This window comes from Oreochromis niloticus, linkage group LG5 (genome assembly GCF_001858045.2).
Source record: "Oreochromis niloticus isolate F11D_XX linkage group LG5, O_niloticus_UMD_NMBU, whole genome shotgun sequence".
In the NCBI taxonomy this organism is placed as follows: Eukaryota; Metazoa; Chordata; class Actinopteri; order Cichliformes; family Cichlidae; genus Oreochromis; species Oreochromis niloticus.
The window spans coordinates 39,481,369-39,497,857 of NC_031970.2; the positions used below are offsets into that span (position 1 = coordinate 39,481,369).

The following is a 16,489-nucleotide window of genomic DNA, read 5'->3' on the forward strand; positions in this document are numbered from 1 at the left end:
TATGCCCTGCTCACTCAGTATCTCTTTAAGAGGGCCGACCTGAAAGGTCCAGAGTTTTGTCATATCCCATATGGTCCATTTGTTCTCACAGACAAAGGGAGGGTTTTGGAGGGCTGGCAAAACAGAACACCTCCCCCACCTCCATCCCTTTGTACTGTTTTCGAACGTCTCCTGGTGCCTGCACCTCCGACACTCCTTCCCCGATGTACGTGCAGCTCCCGGTGAGTGGGGTCCAGTGTCTGAAGCCGCTGAGACCAATGAAGAAACAGCAGAGAGAGAAGGGGTATTCTGTGCAGGCAGTGGTGACCGCAGTGGTGTTATCTCCCAGAGCCGCCTCCTTGGCACCAGATCCTGACAATGTCCTGCCACCTGTTGTGGCCATAACAGATTCTCTCGCCCGTTACCACGATGTTCCAGTTGGCTGGTCGACGTCAGTGGACGCACTCCAATGTGTCTGCCAGGAGCCCCTCCACGAACTGCTCAAGCAGAGTCCAACTGCCTAGCTTGCCAAGTCGTGCAGCCACCTGGAATAGGCCTGTTCCTCCGGCCACATTAGCTCCTTCCGGAAGCATCAGTGGTGGTCCTCTGGGAAGAGCCACAGCCAATCCACTATTGCCCATTGGATGTCCTAGAAGCTGGCTTTCGCCGCTGTGGATAGACTGAGAGCCGAGGCTTGGGCTTCTCCAAAAGGAGTGACAGCAGCCGCAGGACCCACTCCACTTCGGGCCACTAACACACCTCCACCGTGACTCGACAAACCTCCAAGAACGCCTGGGGGTCCCCCCCTTCCCTGATCCAGTAGAGAGTCCCACCGGAGCCAGGGGGAGCAGCAACGGTGCCAGTGAGGACGCAGACCAAGCAGCTAGCCTCTGCAGAAACTGCGTCTAGGATTCAGCCTGGTCTTGCAGCTTCTCCATTTGCACCTGCCCCATCACCACTTGCTCTTGCTGCAACGTTGCTAGTTCCACCACCGTCTGCACCAGTAATAGGACTGGCTGTGCAGGCTGTGTTCCCACATGCCTGCCTGGGTTTTGGCACCACTAAGACAAACATGTGTTCTGGGACCCCAGCATCACACACATACAGTCAGGTTTACAGGCCAGTGATCATTTATTTGCAGAGGTGATCCCTGGTGAGCTTTCACAGCTGCAAGTTCAGCTCTGCACCACACACACACACACACACACACACACACACACACACACACACACACACACACTCTAGGCCTCAGCAGCTACTGAAATGGGAAGGCATAGCATGATGGGTGTCAGCCAGCCTTCCCTGGCACTGTCCCCTGAACCTGTCGGTTTTTGGTTTTGTTTTTTTGCGAAACTGAAAGAGTAATTTTTACATGTGTAACATGATAATGTTAACACATGTATGTCTGGGATAAGGTACAGGGAACCTGTTGTTACCACAATAGAAGCCTGAATTTTTCTCCTTATGGGTGTGTTCCTCTGCTTTCTCTGTGTACAGGCGAGCCGTATGAGTTTATCCCCCTTGACTGGCTTAAGAAGTGGCTTGATGACTCCACTGCCACTAAAGAAATTGACAGCTCCCGCTTCTTGTGTTCTCATGACAAACTTCACCCAGACAAAGTGGGAGACACCAGGAAGGTTTCCATGCAAGCTGCACAACTCCTCTATGAACGCTATGGTGGAGGGCCAAGACTGAATGGTTAGACTTTTCAAATCATGAGCTCCTGCACCCGTCATAGTTTCATTTCTTCAAGTTACACATCCATCGCTGTCATTTTTAAACATCTCAGACTAATGAAAAGTGAACTAAGAGTTTCAAATTATACTCAAAATGACAAAATGATCTTGTTTCAGCACAAACCGTGTCATTGCAGCACATTTGCCACTGTTAAGGATGTCTAGTGCAGACACCTGTCAGATTCACTTATTACATGTGTTTAAACAGTTTTTGATAGGGTGTGCCTGGGAAAGCAGCAAACTGATAACATTTGTTTAAAAAAGTTTGTTATTGCAGAGAGGTCAGTAACCTCACGAGTATACTAGAATATGAAAATACTACAGATTACCTCTGTCTATATTGTATGTTCTGTACAACAGTATAGGTGACTTTGTGTGTTTGTTTAGAGTCGTCTTTGTGCAGAGAGTGTGTTAGCCAACGGTGCAGAGTGCTTCGGCTGAAGAACCAGCTCAGTGAAGATTACAAGGAAATCTCAAACCTGGTAAAGCGCACGTTCAGGTAAGCACACTCTGGCTAAGTGTAGGTTGGCGAATCAATGTCTTGACTTAAGTCCATATAAAAGTATATTTTATTGCACTGTGTATCAGTGGTGCAGGCTTCTGGGTAGGCAAAGCCTCTCTGCGGAGCTGGAGGCAACTGGCTTTGGAACAGCTGGAGGAGGATGAACATGAAACCACACACAACAACAGCCAGACCAATGGACAGGGACCACACACCAACAACAGTAAAGGTTCTAATAATCCTTACAATTGTATTTTTTCTTCTGTGTCCTCCACTTCCATTATTGTGTTTTTGTACCTGTCAGCCAAACTGAAAATAATAAGATATTTACTGCGTTTCACTCAGTCATCATTTGCAGATTTGCTGCACATAATATTCCTCATAATAATAATATAATAAGTATTGATTTTGACCTGATTCTGATGCTAATGCTTGTCCTGTTTTTGTTTTGATCTTCCCCAAAGAGAACTCCCCAGGATTGTTTAGGCGTTCTGTAAATGGGGTTTAATTTGCTTGTTCATAAAATGTATCTTTTTCAAATGGCCAGAAAAGCCAATAAAATCCATAGATTTTTGTTCATGACAGACTCTTGAATATACTCAAAGGCCATTTTATTAGGTACATCTGTTCAGCTGCTTGTTGACACAAATGTGTAATCAGCCAATTCCTTGGCAGACACTCGTGGATTTAGCCATGTAGACGTGGCCAAGACAACCCGCTGAAGTGCAAACCAAACATCAGAATGACATGTTCGCAGGGGCTAGCCACGCTGTTCCCAGTATTTCAGAAAAAGAGAAGCTTTTATTGTAACCAGCAAAGTGTCCAGTGACTATGTCTGTGCACCAGTCATGCTTTACATGTGTAGCCATGTTTGGCATCTGCATACTTGTTGAATGCAAGCGACCATGGTTTTGGATATGAACATCAACTGTTTGTTTGCAGAGTTCAGCTCAGAGCTGTCAGAGTGCACTGAGGATGAGATGAAGACTTTTAATGAAGATATCGTCTGCAGTCACGGTATTTGCCACCATCAGTAGTAATTATTAGATATGCAGATGTTTTAAACACTTTAAAAACAAAACAACATTCACTGTTATGGCTGTGCTAACATCCCTAATATAATTCTTATGCACCTACTGTGTAGGTGGTCTGAGTATTCTGGAAACTGAACGGAAGTTGGTGTCGCCTGAAGTTTGGACCAAGTTTCGGGAATACTTCCCCAAAGCCCCAGAATTTACCCAGGACCAAGAGCCCTGTCAGCAGTGCCTGGTTAGTCCACAGTAGTGCATCACACTGATCCCCTGTGTCGTCACTACAGCTACATTATGTTTGAAATACATTTTCTTTAAGCCTGCATCACAATTTGATCAGCCGCAGTTCATGTTGTATAGATTAAACATGAACATTTGTTTACAGTAAATGAAATGGTTTCATCTCCACACAGCTTGAGATGAAATTGGGATTGATGTGACCCTTAAATTAAAATCAGCTGGACAGCCTTCATGATTAATGCATAAAAATATTGATGGTTTCCACCAGTGTATTGGTATTCTATATTCAATACAATATATATTCACTACGGCAGCACGGTGGCACAGTGGTTAGCACTGTTGCCTCACAGCAAGAAGGTCCTGAGTTCAGTTCCACCATCAGACTTTCTGTGTGGAGTTTGCATGTTCTCCCCGTGTCTCTGTGGGTTCTCTCCAGGTGCTCCGGCTTCCTCCCACAGTCCAAAGACGTGGAGTTAGTAGGGTAGGTTAAGTGGTAACTCTAAATGCGAGTGCGACTGGTTTCCTGTCTCTGTGTGTTAGCCCTGTCCAAGGTCTGCCTCTCACCCTAGGACAGCTGGGATAGACTCCCCAGCAGCCCCCTGGAAAAGAATGGACGGATATATTCAATACATATAATGATATTGGAAAATTAATATTTTGTCCCTCTGACGATAACTACAGCTGACAAACTGTCATCTTTTAATATTGAGCTACTGCAGTCGATCAAAACCAGAAGAAAACCAGGAATCAACATGTGAACATTAGCTGATGCTGCTGAAGTGAAGCAGAGCAAAGTTACAGAGGTTTGATTAGAGACACTGCTAAGAGTTTTCTAATTTGGCATAATTTTAAAAAGTTTACAGTTCTTTGGTATTGAACAGCAGAAATGAGGCTTTACTGTCAGAGGTCTTTTTTGAAAAGAAAAAAGAAAAACAGCAGCCGACAGCGCTGAACACAACGGCAGACTGGTGCGTAATAAGCAAGCGAATAATGCAGAAAACAGAGATTTGATGGTAAACTGGTGTCTGAGCACAGAGAGAGAGAGCTGTGCAGGAAGTGTGATTTTTATCATGGTGGAAACAAGACAGCCAAAGTCAGAGGGAATTCATGACGATGTTTATCAAACCTGAAGCGTAGTTTGGATCTTCTGTTGCTGCTGGTTCAGTCAGTCTTGGTCAGAGTGATGAAACCTGCAGCATCAGAATCTGTGAGCTGTCGGCTTCCAGCCCGACGGCGTGTCTGTGGACGATCCACGCTCTGTGTTTACGTCTTTGTGTGGAACCCGTGTTCCTGCTCTCATTTACTGTTTTAGCTGTTTGGAGGTTGCTGAAATAGTTTTGTGAGCTTTAAGCTGAGATTCTGGCAAAATACATTTATATTTAATAATCGATTGAGCATTTAATGAATCTTTATCACTTTATTCAAACTGAAATAAAATTTTTTAACCCACCCCTACAAATGAACATGGACCTCTTCACCATTACCAGGCGCTGGTAGTTGGTAGATGTGCCATTTGGTCAGCTGTAGAACTGAAACATGTGTTTTCTCCAGACGATGGAGCAGGAGGAAAAGGACAATGAGGCAGTCAGTAAGATGATGGCCCTAGACCAGAAGAACCAACTGCTCAACCTCTTCCATGAGAAAAATCGACCAGCGCTCACCAAGTGGCCTCAGGTAAGCACAGAGCCGAGCACCACGTACTCGACACCGTACTCTCTTCATATCAGTAATACTGTTTGACTGATGATGACAGAAGGTAAATACAGACATTGTTTTCTGGTTTGTGTACCCAGGGCACAGATGTGCTTTATATAGTCCCTCTGTTTTTTGTGGATGAGTGGAGAAAATTCATCAGGTATGTTTGTTTTGACAGTAAAGTGATTATATGATAATACAGTTTGACTGTATGCACCATTCAGAACTGATTTTGAATCCTTGCCATTCTCCAGTTTCACTTTTACTTCACGTCTGTTTTTCTCTCTTCTGTGTGTTTTACACAGGAGACCTACAAAATCCTCCCCCGTGTCCAATGTAAGCAACACGTTGCTGCTCTGTCCACACGGAGGCTTCATGTTCACCTACGACTCGCTGATTAACGGAGAGGCACAACAGTGAGTTCTGCCTACATGTCCCAAAGTTAACCCATGTCTTACTCTTAAATTTGGGTTGTGTGTGTCGTTTTTACAGGTGTTCATTACATGACCTGCCTTGTAAAATGTTTTAAAATCCCAACAGTTTTTCTGTTTGGAAACGTCCATGAGCTCCACACGATGAGCATTTTGTTGGCAGTCGAGATCAAAGACGTTGCAGATTCTCTCTGCAGGATGGCCAATTAAAAGTCAACATGCAGTAAACGAATCATAATGTTTGATTAATGGCTCAGGTTTTACCCTGCTGCTATTCTTCAGCTGTTGGAAAGCTGGAGTCAGTCTGGAGCTCATGATCTTTGTTTTTGATGGTGTGTTGACAAAAATAATTTTGTTGGTTGTTTTGCACAGTGTAGCTCTGCTGTGGCCAAACGAATGGGATGTGATCAGCAGACTCTTCATCGTTGACCAGCCAATCTCCATCCACTGCTTGAAACGGACTACACCAAGTGGCTCCACCACCCAGTACACCACTCAGCCTGGTAAAAGTCCAAAGTCGGGTTAAGGGTCGAGCAAATTGAAGAGAAGAATTAAATTCCACTGTAATTTTTATAATCATTGTAATATAGAGCTGTGGATACTGCATGTGGACAAACATCTGAGGTTTTCACAAACCGTGGATACGTTACTCCAGACACCAGATCTTCATCCAAGTTATCACATGATATCATGTTTTATTAGGTCACAAAAACCTGCATGAAAGTGAGATCACTGAGGTAGTTTGATGTACAGACAGTACACCTCACATGTGGGATCAGCCCCCTGTGTGGTTCATTAAACAGCACCTTAAATATGCAGGGCAGGCTATAATACAGGAACAATTTAACCAGCTCATTCAGCTAAAGGACCAATGAGCACTCATGGTTGTCTGTCTGTCCAGGAATCACGACTCACACACTATCACTGTAACGCGTTATTAAGTAACGCGTTACAGTAACTACGTTATTATTGTGGTAACGAGCACGGTAACTAGTTATTATGCCAAAACCAGGAACGCGTTACTCGTTACTGGGATTTAGATAGGCTCGTTACTCGTTACTTCGTGTGGTGGATATCGCGGAGCTTCCACAGATTCAATAACATTAGCAAGTGGTGGAGGCCAGCAGGTGGATGAAGGAAAAGGGAGGCAAGAGGAGAGACCCGAAGCGGCCGCCGGTCCGAGTGTCAGGTGAACTGAACTTCAGGTAAGAAGTTATGACCTGCAGTCTATCTGGGTCAGATATAAACCAAGTTTAGGTGGAGTTTATTTTCGGTATGCTGACATTTTCGTACTGCGTGCTAGCTAGCATGACGGAGTTTCTATACAGCTGGGTGGGTGCTATGTTACTGATGTTGAACTTTATTCTGTTCATACGGTTAATTATTAGAGTTGCCAACCGTCCCGTAAAAAACAGAATCGTCTGGTATTCAGAGAAAATATTACGCGTTTCGTACTGAGGTGAAAAGGAACACAGTTTGTCCCGGACTTCAGCTACAATGAAAAAGACACAAAGCTGAAGCTGCACAGCTGCCTCTTCTTCTCTCATTCTCTCCTGTTTCTACTTCAATCACGAATAGGGTTGCCAACTCCCTGAAAAATAAATAAGGGACACCTGGTGGCCAGGGCCGGGCGACCCAGTGATCTTCACCCTTCCCAGTGTGGTGAATTTTGTAGCTCTTTTTTTTTTGTGTGTGAAATTATTTTTTTAACCATTTGACTTGAAGTTGATTTAAGTAGATGCATATTCTTTGTGATATGAACACATGGGAAACAAATGATCATTTAGCCATTTATCTTTAGCTCAAAATGACAACATTAACACAATGAAACAGGTCTCTTCCTTAAACAGAAGCCTGTCATGCTTAACTTTTGAGAATATAAGTAAATCATTCTTTAAAAGAACTCTGTCCTGCTTAACTTAAAATTATAAATTAATAGAAAACAATAGAACGAAACACATTCTTGTAACAGTGCACATATAGTGCTTTTAGTACAATTGGCTTCAGTTGAGGTATTATTTCAGCTTTTCTAATGCTAATCAGCTGCTGCCGTTTGTAAACCCGCTTGTTCCCATGATTACGCATCATAACTCATCATCATTATTCATCTATGTATTACTTTTATGTATTAGTCATCTATTTGTTGTAATCATCTATCCTTGCAGTTGTTTATTACACAAAATAAATTATATTATCACACTTCTGGCCACATAGCGCTGATATTCACTGCACATGCCCATATTAACCTTAACCAGAGGGTTTAAAAAAACAAACCAGTGTTTACAGACCATATCTGCTTCTGCCGTGGCCTGGTGGACAAAAAATTGGTTAAGGGTTCCCCGAGCTTTCACGCCCCTCATGTTCTTCATGTGCCCACCATTAGAAGCATGCCTATGGAAAAAGTGCGCCGGCACACAGTGCAGTGCGCTTTATAGGTGTTATCGTGCACTTTTCCAGCCAGGTGTTTTCCTTTTCCCATTCCTCCCAGTACTTTTGCAGCCTTTTTTTTCTTTCTCTGAGGGGAACAAACATTGCTGGTCTAATGCTGGGCTTACACTGTGCGATTTTTGGCCCGTTTTGAGCCGATTTTTGAGTCGTGCGACCGATTTGGTGATCGGCCCGAGTTTGGCCTTCATCGTGCGTCGTGCATCGTGTAGTATACATGGGGTAACGAGAAGCGATTAACACCTCACGACCAGCCCCGATCATCAATCGCTCGTGAGGCTGTCACCGCAGCCGCTCACACTGCGCACACGCAAACACGCAAACTTTGGTGAAAAAGACGGAGCAGCACGGCTGTGCAGCGTGTGATCTGGACACAAGCGATGGAGGCACTTGTAGGACTTTGGAAAGCTCATCCGAGCCTTTTCGATGTGGCCTCACAAAATTATCACGACCACAACAACCGTGAAAATAGTTGGATTTACATTGCTGCTCAATCACAGCTGCCTGATCAATGTTTTTCATTAGCAATTTAGCAAAGTTGATGGTGGTGGTGTGTGTGTGTGTGAGTGAGAGACAGAGAGGGAGAGCGAGCGGCAGACTTTCTGTTATAACCTTCATTTTATGGAGGCACAGTGTGAGCACTCAGGTCACATCAGAGCATCGGGCCGTATAGTGTCAGACCCTGCATCGTGACCTATGAACTTATAACCCCTGCGAGTCAATCGTGCAGTTTGAGCAGGAGCTGAATAACGTGACTGAAGAAATCGCAGTGTATGCCCAGCTTTAGGTGTACTGTCGTCCGAGACTTGCACCGCAGTGTCGGCGTTTGTTTCCCATTTGGCCATGCTTCTTGTGGTCATCTGTTGTCTTCCGGTATTTTCTCCGTAAGCGACCTTTCTTCGACCAATGAGATAAGCGGTAATCTGAATTGTCATACTCAGCTCATTGGTCACAAAGCAGGAGAGGGGCTGGGAATTATGTTTTCAAACAAAGTGTTAATTCCATTAAAAGTTATAGACTACTTTTGATTCTCACTGTATTACGGGACAAAGTGCGTCCCTTTTCAGCTCAATACGGGACGTGTACTTTTGTTTCTAAATACGGGACGATTCCGTTTTTCAAGGGACGGTTGGCAACCCTAATGATGAAACTGATCAATGATCAGCTGATCGGCTTTTCTCTCTTGTTTATTTATCGCCCACTTTGCACCAGAAAGAGGAAACCAGTGGATGTCACGCTAAACAACAGCAGCACGTTTAAGCTTGATCAGCTGTTGTTAGAATTTATTTAATATTAATTTCTAGTATCAGCTGATGTTTGCTGGAGCCACAGCTGTAAAGCTGCTGGTCATGATGTCGGTTTGGTTATCTGGTGAGAGGGAAACATGCAGATGAAACCAGGAGATGTCCTTACTGAATCATCAGAGCTGAACAGGTGATGGAGAAACAGGTTTACCTTTTAGGTGACATGAATGAGTTGAAGGGAAGTTATGAACTGTTTCTGAGAGACAAATAACACCAGGATCCTTTTCTAAGTAGCTGACAGCTGGTAACTGTGCAGGGGCGGGTCTAGCAAAGTGTTGCCAGGGGGCCATGTAGGGCATTAACAGGGAAAGGGGGGCACAAGGAAATACTTTTCTTTATTATTCTCATTTAAAATGTCTCACTTTTAATAAATAATTATCTGAGTCTTACAACAAACGATTGATAGATTGATACATATATACCATCAGAACAGTGTACATCACTGTCACAACAGTGTTTATTTTCATTCAAAGGCTTTATGATTTTTCCTATAATGGTGGGCCGGTCTCTAGTCAAAATGCCCGGGACGATTGTTTTGTCCCAGTCCAGCTCTGTATGCAGCTCATCTGCAGTCTGGTGTTACCTACATCTTCCTATTCAGAAGGCAGAATTTCCAAGTTCTGAGTACAATCAAAAGCACCACGACTGCAGTTTTTGTGTTGGATGTAAAAAGCAGGCTAGAATCATGGCGGCGGTCAACGACGGTCCAGGCGTGGGATTTCTCTCGTGGAAATGTGCACATTATTTTTTCCTTTCTATTGGTAGGTGGCACAGTGCACTTGTGGCAAGTAAGCAAGCTAGAAGACTGGCAGTCTGGCTGGGTATCCAGTTACGGAAGCAACACATTAACAAGAGAAGTCTGAGTAAAACCAAAGTTACTTTCCCTAGTAACTAGTTACTTTGAAAGTAACGAGTAACTTGAAGTAACTGAGTTACTTTTGATAGAAGTAACTAGTAATGTAACTAACTTACTAATTTAAAGTAACTTACCCAACACTGCACACTATTGGTCGGATTTTAGTGAACTGCTAACGGGTCTTCACCCAAACTGTGCTGAAGGTCACATTGATTGGTTCACAGGCACAGTTCACCTGTGAGCCTGATCAGATACTTCATCAGTGATGTTCTGGTTTTTGTCCTTGATTTATTTCAAATGGATGTGTTTATGTGTCCAGATCTGTGTTGGGAATGCAGAGAGAGCTTCCTTTTCCAGCAGCAGAGGGACCTCAGAGAGTATACCCAAGCCACCATCTATATACGCAAAGTTATTGAAGACAAAAGAGTAAAGACCTTTTAGCTCAAACATTTTCACAGCTGCTGCGCTGACTGTGTCTAACAGCGTCTTCTGTTACATTTATTTAACTGTGCATAGATGATGAAGGAGGCTGCACCAGAGCTGAGTGTCAGCAGCTCTGAAGCAGAGGAGGAGAAGGAAGAACATCCCAAACTGGATGGTGAGAAGGACCCCGACTTCAGCCAGGTAACCACACAAGCACCGCGCGTTTGCAAGAGAAAGGTCTCAGTAATTATTAGAGATGGCACGATACCACTTTTTTATGTCCGATACCGATATCATAAATTTGGATATCTGCTGATACTGATATGAATCCGATATAGTGTGTTTTTTTTTGTTTGTTTTTTTTTAATCAGTAAAACTGTTTTTTTTTTTTTTTATATCTTGCTGCATTTTGTGTAAGTTCATAAAAACTAAACTAAACTAAAGCTATTCTGTTATACCTGTATGTATAAAATACACTGCAGCCAAAATATTTCATAGTTCAGCAACACTGATCAATCTAATAAACTTAAACCTGCTCCATCCTCCCTATTCTGGTATTTTAAAGAGTACTTAGCAGAAATATTAAGCAACCTAACTAATAGGGTTGCAAACTCCCAGCAAAAAAAAATAGGGAACCACCCCCCACCCTCCACCTCATGATGCTTAATCAATGTAATCAACTTTAATTTGATGCAGGGTGAAACAAAATGCACAGAAATAAATTATTTTTCAAGAATAATTAAATAGATTCAACATCTTTCTTCTACAGAATTGCAGACTGCACAGATGGTACCTTCCCAAAGGAAAAAGTACTATAGCTTACTAGGGTATATTAGACTTAACAGTTACTATATACAGTAATGGACTTTTATACATTTTACATCAGATGAAAACTTTGGGTGTAAGATTCAGATAATTATTTATTAAAAGCTAGACATTTTAAATGAGAATAAGAAAGAAAAGTATTTCTCTGTGCCCCCTTTTCCCTGTTCATGCCCTATCGGCCCCCCTGGCTACACTTTGCTAGATCCGCCCCTGCACAGTTACCAGCCGTCAGCTACGTAGAAAAGGATCCTGCTGTAGAAAGTAATATTAAATACATTCTAACAACAGCTTATCAAGGTTAAACGTGCTGCTGTTGTTCCGCCGCTGGTTTCCTCTTTCTGGTGCAAAGTGGGCCAAAAACAAAGAAGAGAGCTGATCAGCTGATCATTGATCAGTTTCATGATTGAAGTAGCAACAGGAGAGGGAGGGGGAGAGAAGAGGCGGACGCTCCATATATCGGTTGTTAAGCTTAACGTGGGAACGCTTTACAAACAGAGATGAACTTACACACTTGCTTTACTTCTCTCTGGGATAACTTCCTCGGAGATGAAATGCTGGTTTGGTAGCGAGGCTACAAATGCTCAACCAGACCACTGACAGATCTCGCACGCCACCGCCGCTCTATCACGTGACGCATACTGATCCGACGTGCTACGGTTCTGAGCTGAGTTATGCTATGTCGTAAGTTTTGTGAGGTGCTTTTGTGATATTTAATGGATCGGATTACATTTTTTATTTCCCTCCGATATCCGATCAAGTAATTTAGGTCAGTATCGGACCGATACGTAATATCGGATCGGTCCATCTCTAGTAATTACTAAGATTTCTGTCTAACTCAGAGCATCCAAGACAAAGGTAATCTAACAACACACGCAAAGCTGTACTGTGATGTTTATGAACACACTCAGCATGGTGGAGGGGCTGCTTTGCCATTCAGGGCAGGACGTCTTGGCTCAACAATGAACGATGTGTTCAAAGCTGTCAGCCGAGAAAGTGCACAAGGCTACATCGGGCTCTCTGCGTTAACACAACCGAGAAATATGAATGAACCCAGACAAAAGTATCTCATTATAGTGCAAGTCTGATAAGCAGCTACAAGAAATGTCTGAATAATGATGATGCTGCTAGTAAATTTAGGAGTTTGTTGTTACAGTCACTCCTGCCTGTGACGGGTCTAAAACCTCACGTGACCTTAAAAAAAACCCATTAAGTTTGTTTACTAGCAGCACACACAAATATCCCTGAGTCTTTGATCGTTTTGGAGGGTTTTCCCCTAAAACTTGTATCTTGGACTAAAATCCATTATCTCTTACAAATGAAGACTTTGTTTCTTTCAGTCACAGGACGGTGCAAAACGGCTAAAGTTGAGTGACAGCAGTGTGTCCACAGCTGCTGCTGGTGTTGTGACCAACGTGGCCAAACCAGGTGGAATCAGGAGGAGCACCCGACACAGGAAACTCCGTGGAGAGAAAGCACTCATCGTTTCAGCTAATCAGACTCTGAAAGAGCTGAAAATACAAGTGAGGAATTCAGATTATTGAACACAAAGTAGTGAGTGGGCCAGCTTGACCAGACTAAATCCACTGTGCCTGTCATTGTCCAGATCATGCACGCCTTCTCTGTGGCTCCATTTGACCAAAATCTCTTCATTGATGGAAAAAGTCTGACAGATGACTCAGCCACACTGGGTAGCCTGGGAATCATTCCAGAGAGCATCATCTGTCTGAAGGTACACATCAGTTTCCTCATCCTGACACAACAATCGCTAGAACAATAATCTGACGTCTACAGGGATTCCATACATTTTCCTTTTCCTCCAAATATGTTCTGTTGTTTGGCTGCAGGCTGATGAGCCAATAGCAGATTACGCTGCAATGGATGATGTCTATCAAGGTAAGTAGGCCTGTGTTTGCTTCCACTGCAGCTGGATTAAAAGAAGGATTGCTTTCTGAAATTGGCTGTTCTACTTTGTTCACAGTGAGAATGCCTGAAGAGGGATTTAAAGGTGAGCATGCTTCCTCTTCACTTGTTTTACTTCAAACATAATAATGGTGTGTCACAGTGTAGGGCACAGAGGCACTGCAGCTGGGATATGGACCAGGTGAAGAAAAAAAAAGTTGGAATGACACCAGTAAACTCTTTCTTACTAACAAGCCCAAATGTTGGAAGTAGGAACCACATGTGGGCTGTCCCAAGTTCCTTGTGTCTGAAACAGCCTGTATATTCAGAATAAAGGATTTAGCCTTCAGATCTGAAATCTGCCCTCTTTGTAATAGCTGGAGGAGAGTCACAGGTAGGGGTGGCTGTAGGTCAGGGGTGGGCAACTCCAGGCCTCGAGGGCCGGTGTCCTGCAGGTTTTAGATCTCACCCTGGGTCAGCACACCTGAATCACATGATTAGTTCATTACCAGGCCTCTGGAGAACTTAAAGACATGTTGAGGAGGTCATTTAACCATTTAAATCAGCTGTGCTGGATCAAGGACACATCTACCACCTGCAGGCCCTCGAGGCCTGGAGTTGGACACTGCTGCACTGACTGGATACCTGGCTGCTCCAGTCTGCATGCCAAAGTATCCTTGGACATGATACTGAACCAGCTGATCAGAGTATGAATGTGTGTGTGAATAAGCGCTGCTGCTGCAGAGCCGCCTGCATGTATAAAGAGAGACGACGTGTTTGTTTTCTAATGATGATCGCTGTTAGAATCAAAAAGGAGCTTAAAGCAGGGTATTATTAAAGACAGGCCTACCCGCGTCAGCAAGTTGTTAGCCAGTGTCCATGTTTTTCCCAGTCCCATCCACAAGTTGGCAGCAGCAGAAAGTCTAAGGAGCTTGGAAAAGAAAGCTTGTTGAAGACGAGAAGCTTCCTCAGAACTGAAGAAGCTTCTTGGATGAGATCTTAAAAACGTCTTTAAGAAACTTAAAGAAGTCCAGATGCTTTTCTGTCCAAGCTCCTTGGACTACGATGACCTGGACGACTGAGATCCTTCAGACATAAACTCAAGGACTCACAATAGGATTCACAAACAGCTGATGTTAGGGCTGTGCAATATGACCAAACTCTCATATAAGACATTTATCATCCTGATAACCAGATATATCACAAAATAGTGCTTTTACTCTAAGCTCTGTGAATCTCAACTCGACCTGTGTGAAGTGTTTTCAGCTGGGCGTCGTGTACCTGCGGTCGATTTTGGCCGATGCATGAAGCTATACATTTTTAGATGCAAGTTGTTTCTTTGTGAGCATTTATTACACGGCGTGCTGCAGGGAAATACCTGTTCTAACGTTTGAGTCTAAGGTTTATGTGGAGCACCTGACGGCTCTTTTTTCGTACTCTGTCACGTGATTCTTGAGTGGGTGGTAGAAGAGAAAAAAATATTGCCATAAACAGTGTATTTTGCGACACCACGAAGCAAACCGTAGTGTATATTATGAAACGATAGATGTTTTTTTTATATTTCATCATATCATTCGTCATACAGACCTGTGACACAGCATGTGACTGGACTGTGTTTGTATTTCATTCTAATCACTGTGACCTCCTCTAGGCACCGGGCTGCTCGGGCACTGAGGACAGCTGTTGGTAGCTGTGCTTGAACTGGAACGATGACGGATGGAAACTTTAAAAAAGCTTGAATATGTGTGTCCATATAAATAAGCTCTTTAATTTGTTCTGTACTTTGTTTTTCTACATTTTGAGTAGGCTTTCTTTGATAAAACTGTGACTATCTTGCAGAGTTTCTCTACATGAGGTTGTCTGGCCTTTGGTATGAACGTTTGTAAAGAAACCAGGCTGGAGACGCTGTACTCTGAGACCTGGCTTCAGTTCAGATCTACTGTGGGTCAAGAAAATGTTTTATTTTTGAATCTTTTAAATTATGACAGAAGACAAATTGAAGATGATGCTCTTTCTTTCTGTTATGTGTAAGCTTATCTTGTAACTGCAGAGTTTTCAGGTTTGTCAGAAGAATGCACTAGTTACTGTTAATTATTGCAAATATACTGGCTCATAAATCTTAGAACATGTATTACCTCCACACAGTCATGTTATATATACATATATAAATATATATATATATGTATATATATAAGCATATGTGTGTGTTTGTACACACACTCGATGTGGCGTTTGCAGTTACATAGCTACAAAGTATGGAAATCATACGCTGGAAAGAATGAAATGGTGAGAAACAAATGTAAGCAGTGACACGTTGTCTTCTTTTCACTGTTATTTCTTATAAACAATAAAGTTATTTTCAAAGCACCCTGCCTTCACGTCATAATTTTGTGTTCATTCATGGCCTGACACCGCCCTCTCAGTTCATACGATACTTACTGAACAGTGTTCACTAACAGCCAATGAATGAACTTGCTCCAGGTTGCAGCAGCAGGTCATCTGCGTTCATATCATCCTATTCCTAGCATCGTCTTTTCTTACCTGACTGAACTGCATCCATGTAGTCTTCCTCTGTGGTCTTCCTCTTCTCCTCCTGCCTGGCAGCTTCTCACTTCATGTATAAACCATGCCAGCCGCGCCTCTGTCCCCAAACTCTTACCTGTGCTGTCCCTTCATTACTCACAACAAACATTTGACCTCCAGCTCCGCCTCTTGTTGTTGTCGGTGCAGCGTCTCCAGCCCAAACATCGGACGCCTCTCACTACCATCTTGTAAATCTCCCCTCTCAGATATTACACCAACACCTCTCCACCCTACCTGCACTTTCACCTCCTCTCTTGTGTACTGTGCTGTGTTGGACACCAGGAATTTAAACTTGCCCACATTCACTACTTCCACTTGTTACAGTTTCACCTTTCCACCCGCCTCATGTTCTTTTACCCATTTTCATTCCTCTTTTCTCCAGACCATACCTCCAGCTCGTCAAGCTCTCACGTCTCACTGTTGCTCAGTGTTGTCTGTGGGTGTCACAGTCCATACAGACTTCATCTGTTAACCCTGACGTAGTCCCACCCCCACCTTAAACCCACCCTCACTTTTGTGTGCTTCCTAAGTTCCTCACAT

At 43.4% G+C, this 16,489-nt stretch overlaps 1 protein-coding gene across 4 annotated transcripts in view; it reads left to right on the top strand.

Annotated features, from left to right (window-relative positions):
• Positions 1–15,733, top strand: part of usp48 (ubiquitin specific peptidase 48) — a 28,885-nt gene extending 13,152 nt beyond the window's left edge. For 2 of the 4 annotated variants that reach the window (XM_019355523.2, XM_019355522.2), the window contains 16 exons: positions 1,477–1,677; positions 2,103–2,214; positions 2,304–2,446; positions 3,160–3,234; positions 3,362–3,486; positions 5,040–5,162; positions 5,282–5,343; positions 5,489–5,599; positions 5,987–6,117; positions 10,539–10,645; positions 10,736–10,843; positions 12,805–12,987; positions 13,071–13,196; positions 13,312–13,360; positions 13,446–13,472; positions 15,018–15,733. In XM_019355523.2, the coding sequence (XP_019211068.1) occupies positions 1,477–1,677; positions 2,103–2,214; positions 2,304–2,446; positions 3,160–3,234; positions 3,362–3,486; positions 5,040–5,162; positions 5,282–5,343; positions 5,489–5,599; positions 5,987–6,117; positions 10,539–10,645; positions 10,736–10,843; positions 12,805–12,987; positions 13,071–13,196; positions 13,312–13,360; positions 13,446–13,472; positions 15,018–15,040 (1,706 nt within the window). In that variant the 3' untranslated portion in view covers positions 15,041–15,733. The other 2 variants (XM_019355524.2, XM_019355525.2) reach the window with 2 other exon arrangements.
• The last annotated feature ends 756 nt before the right edge of the window (positions 15,734–16,489 follow it).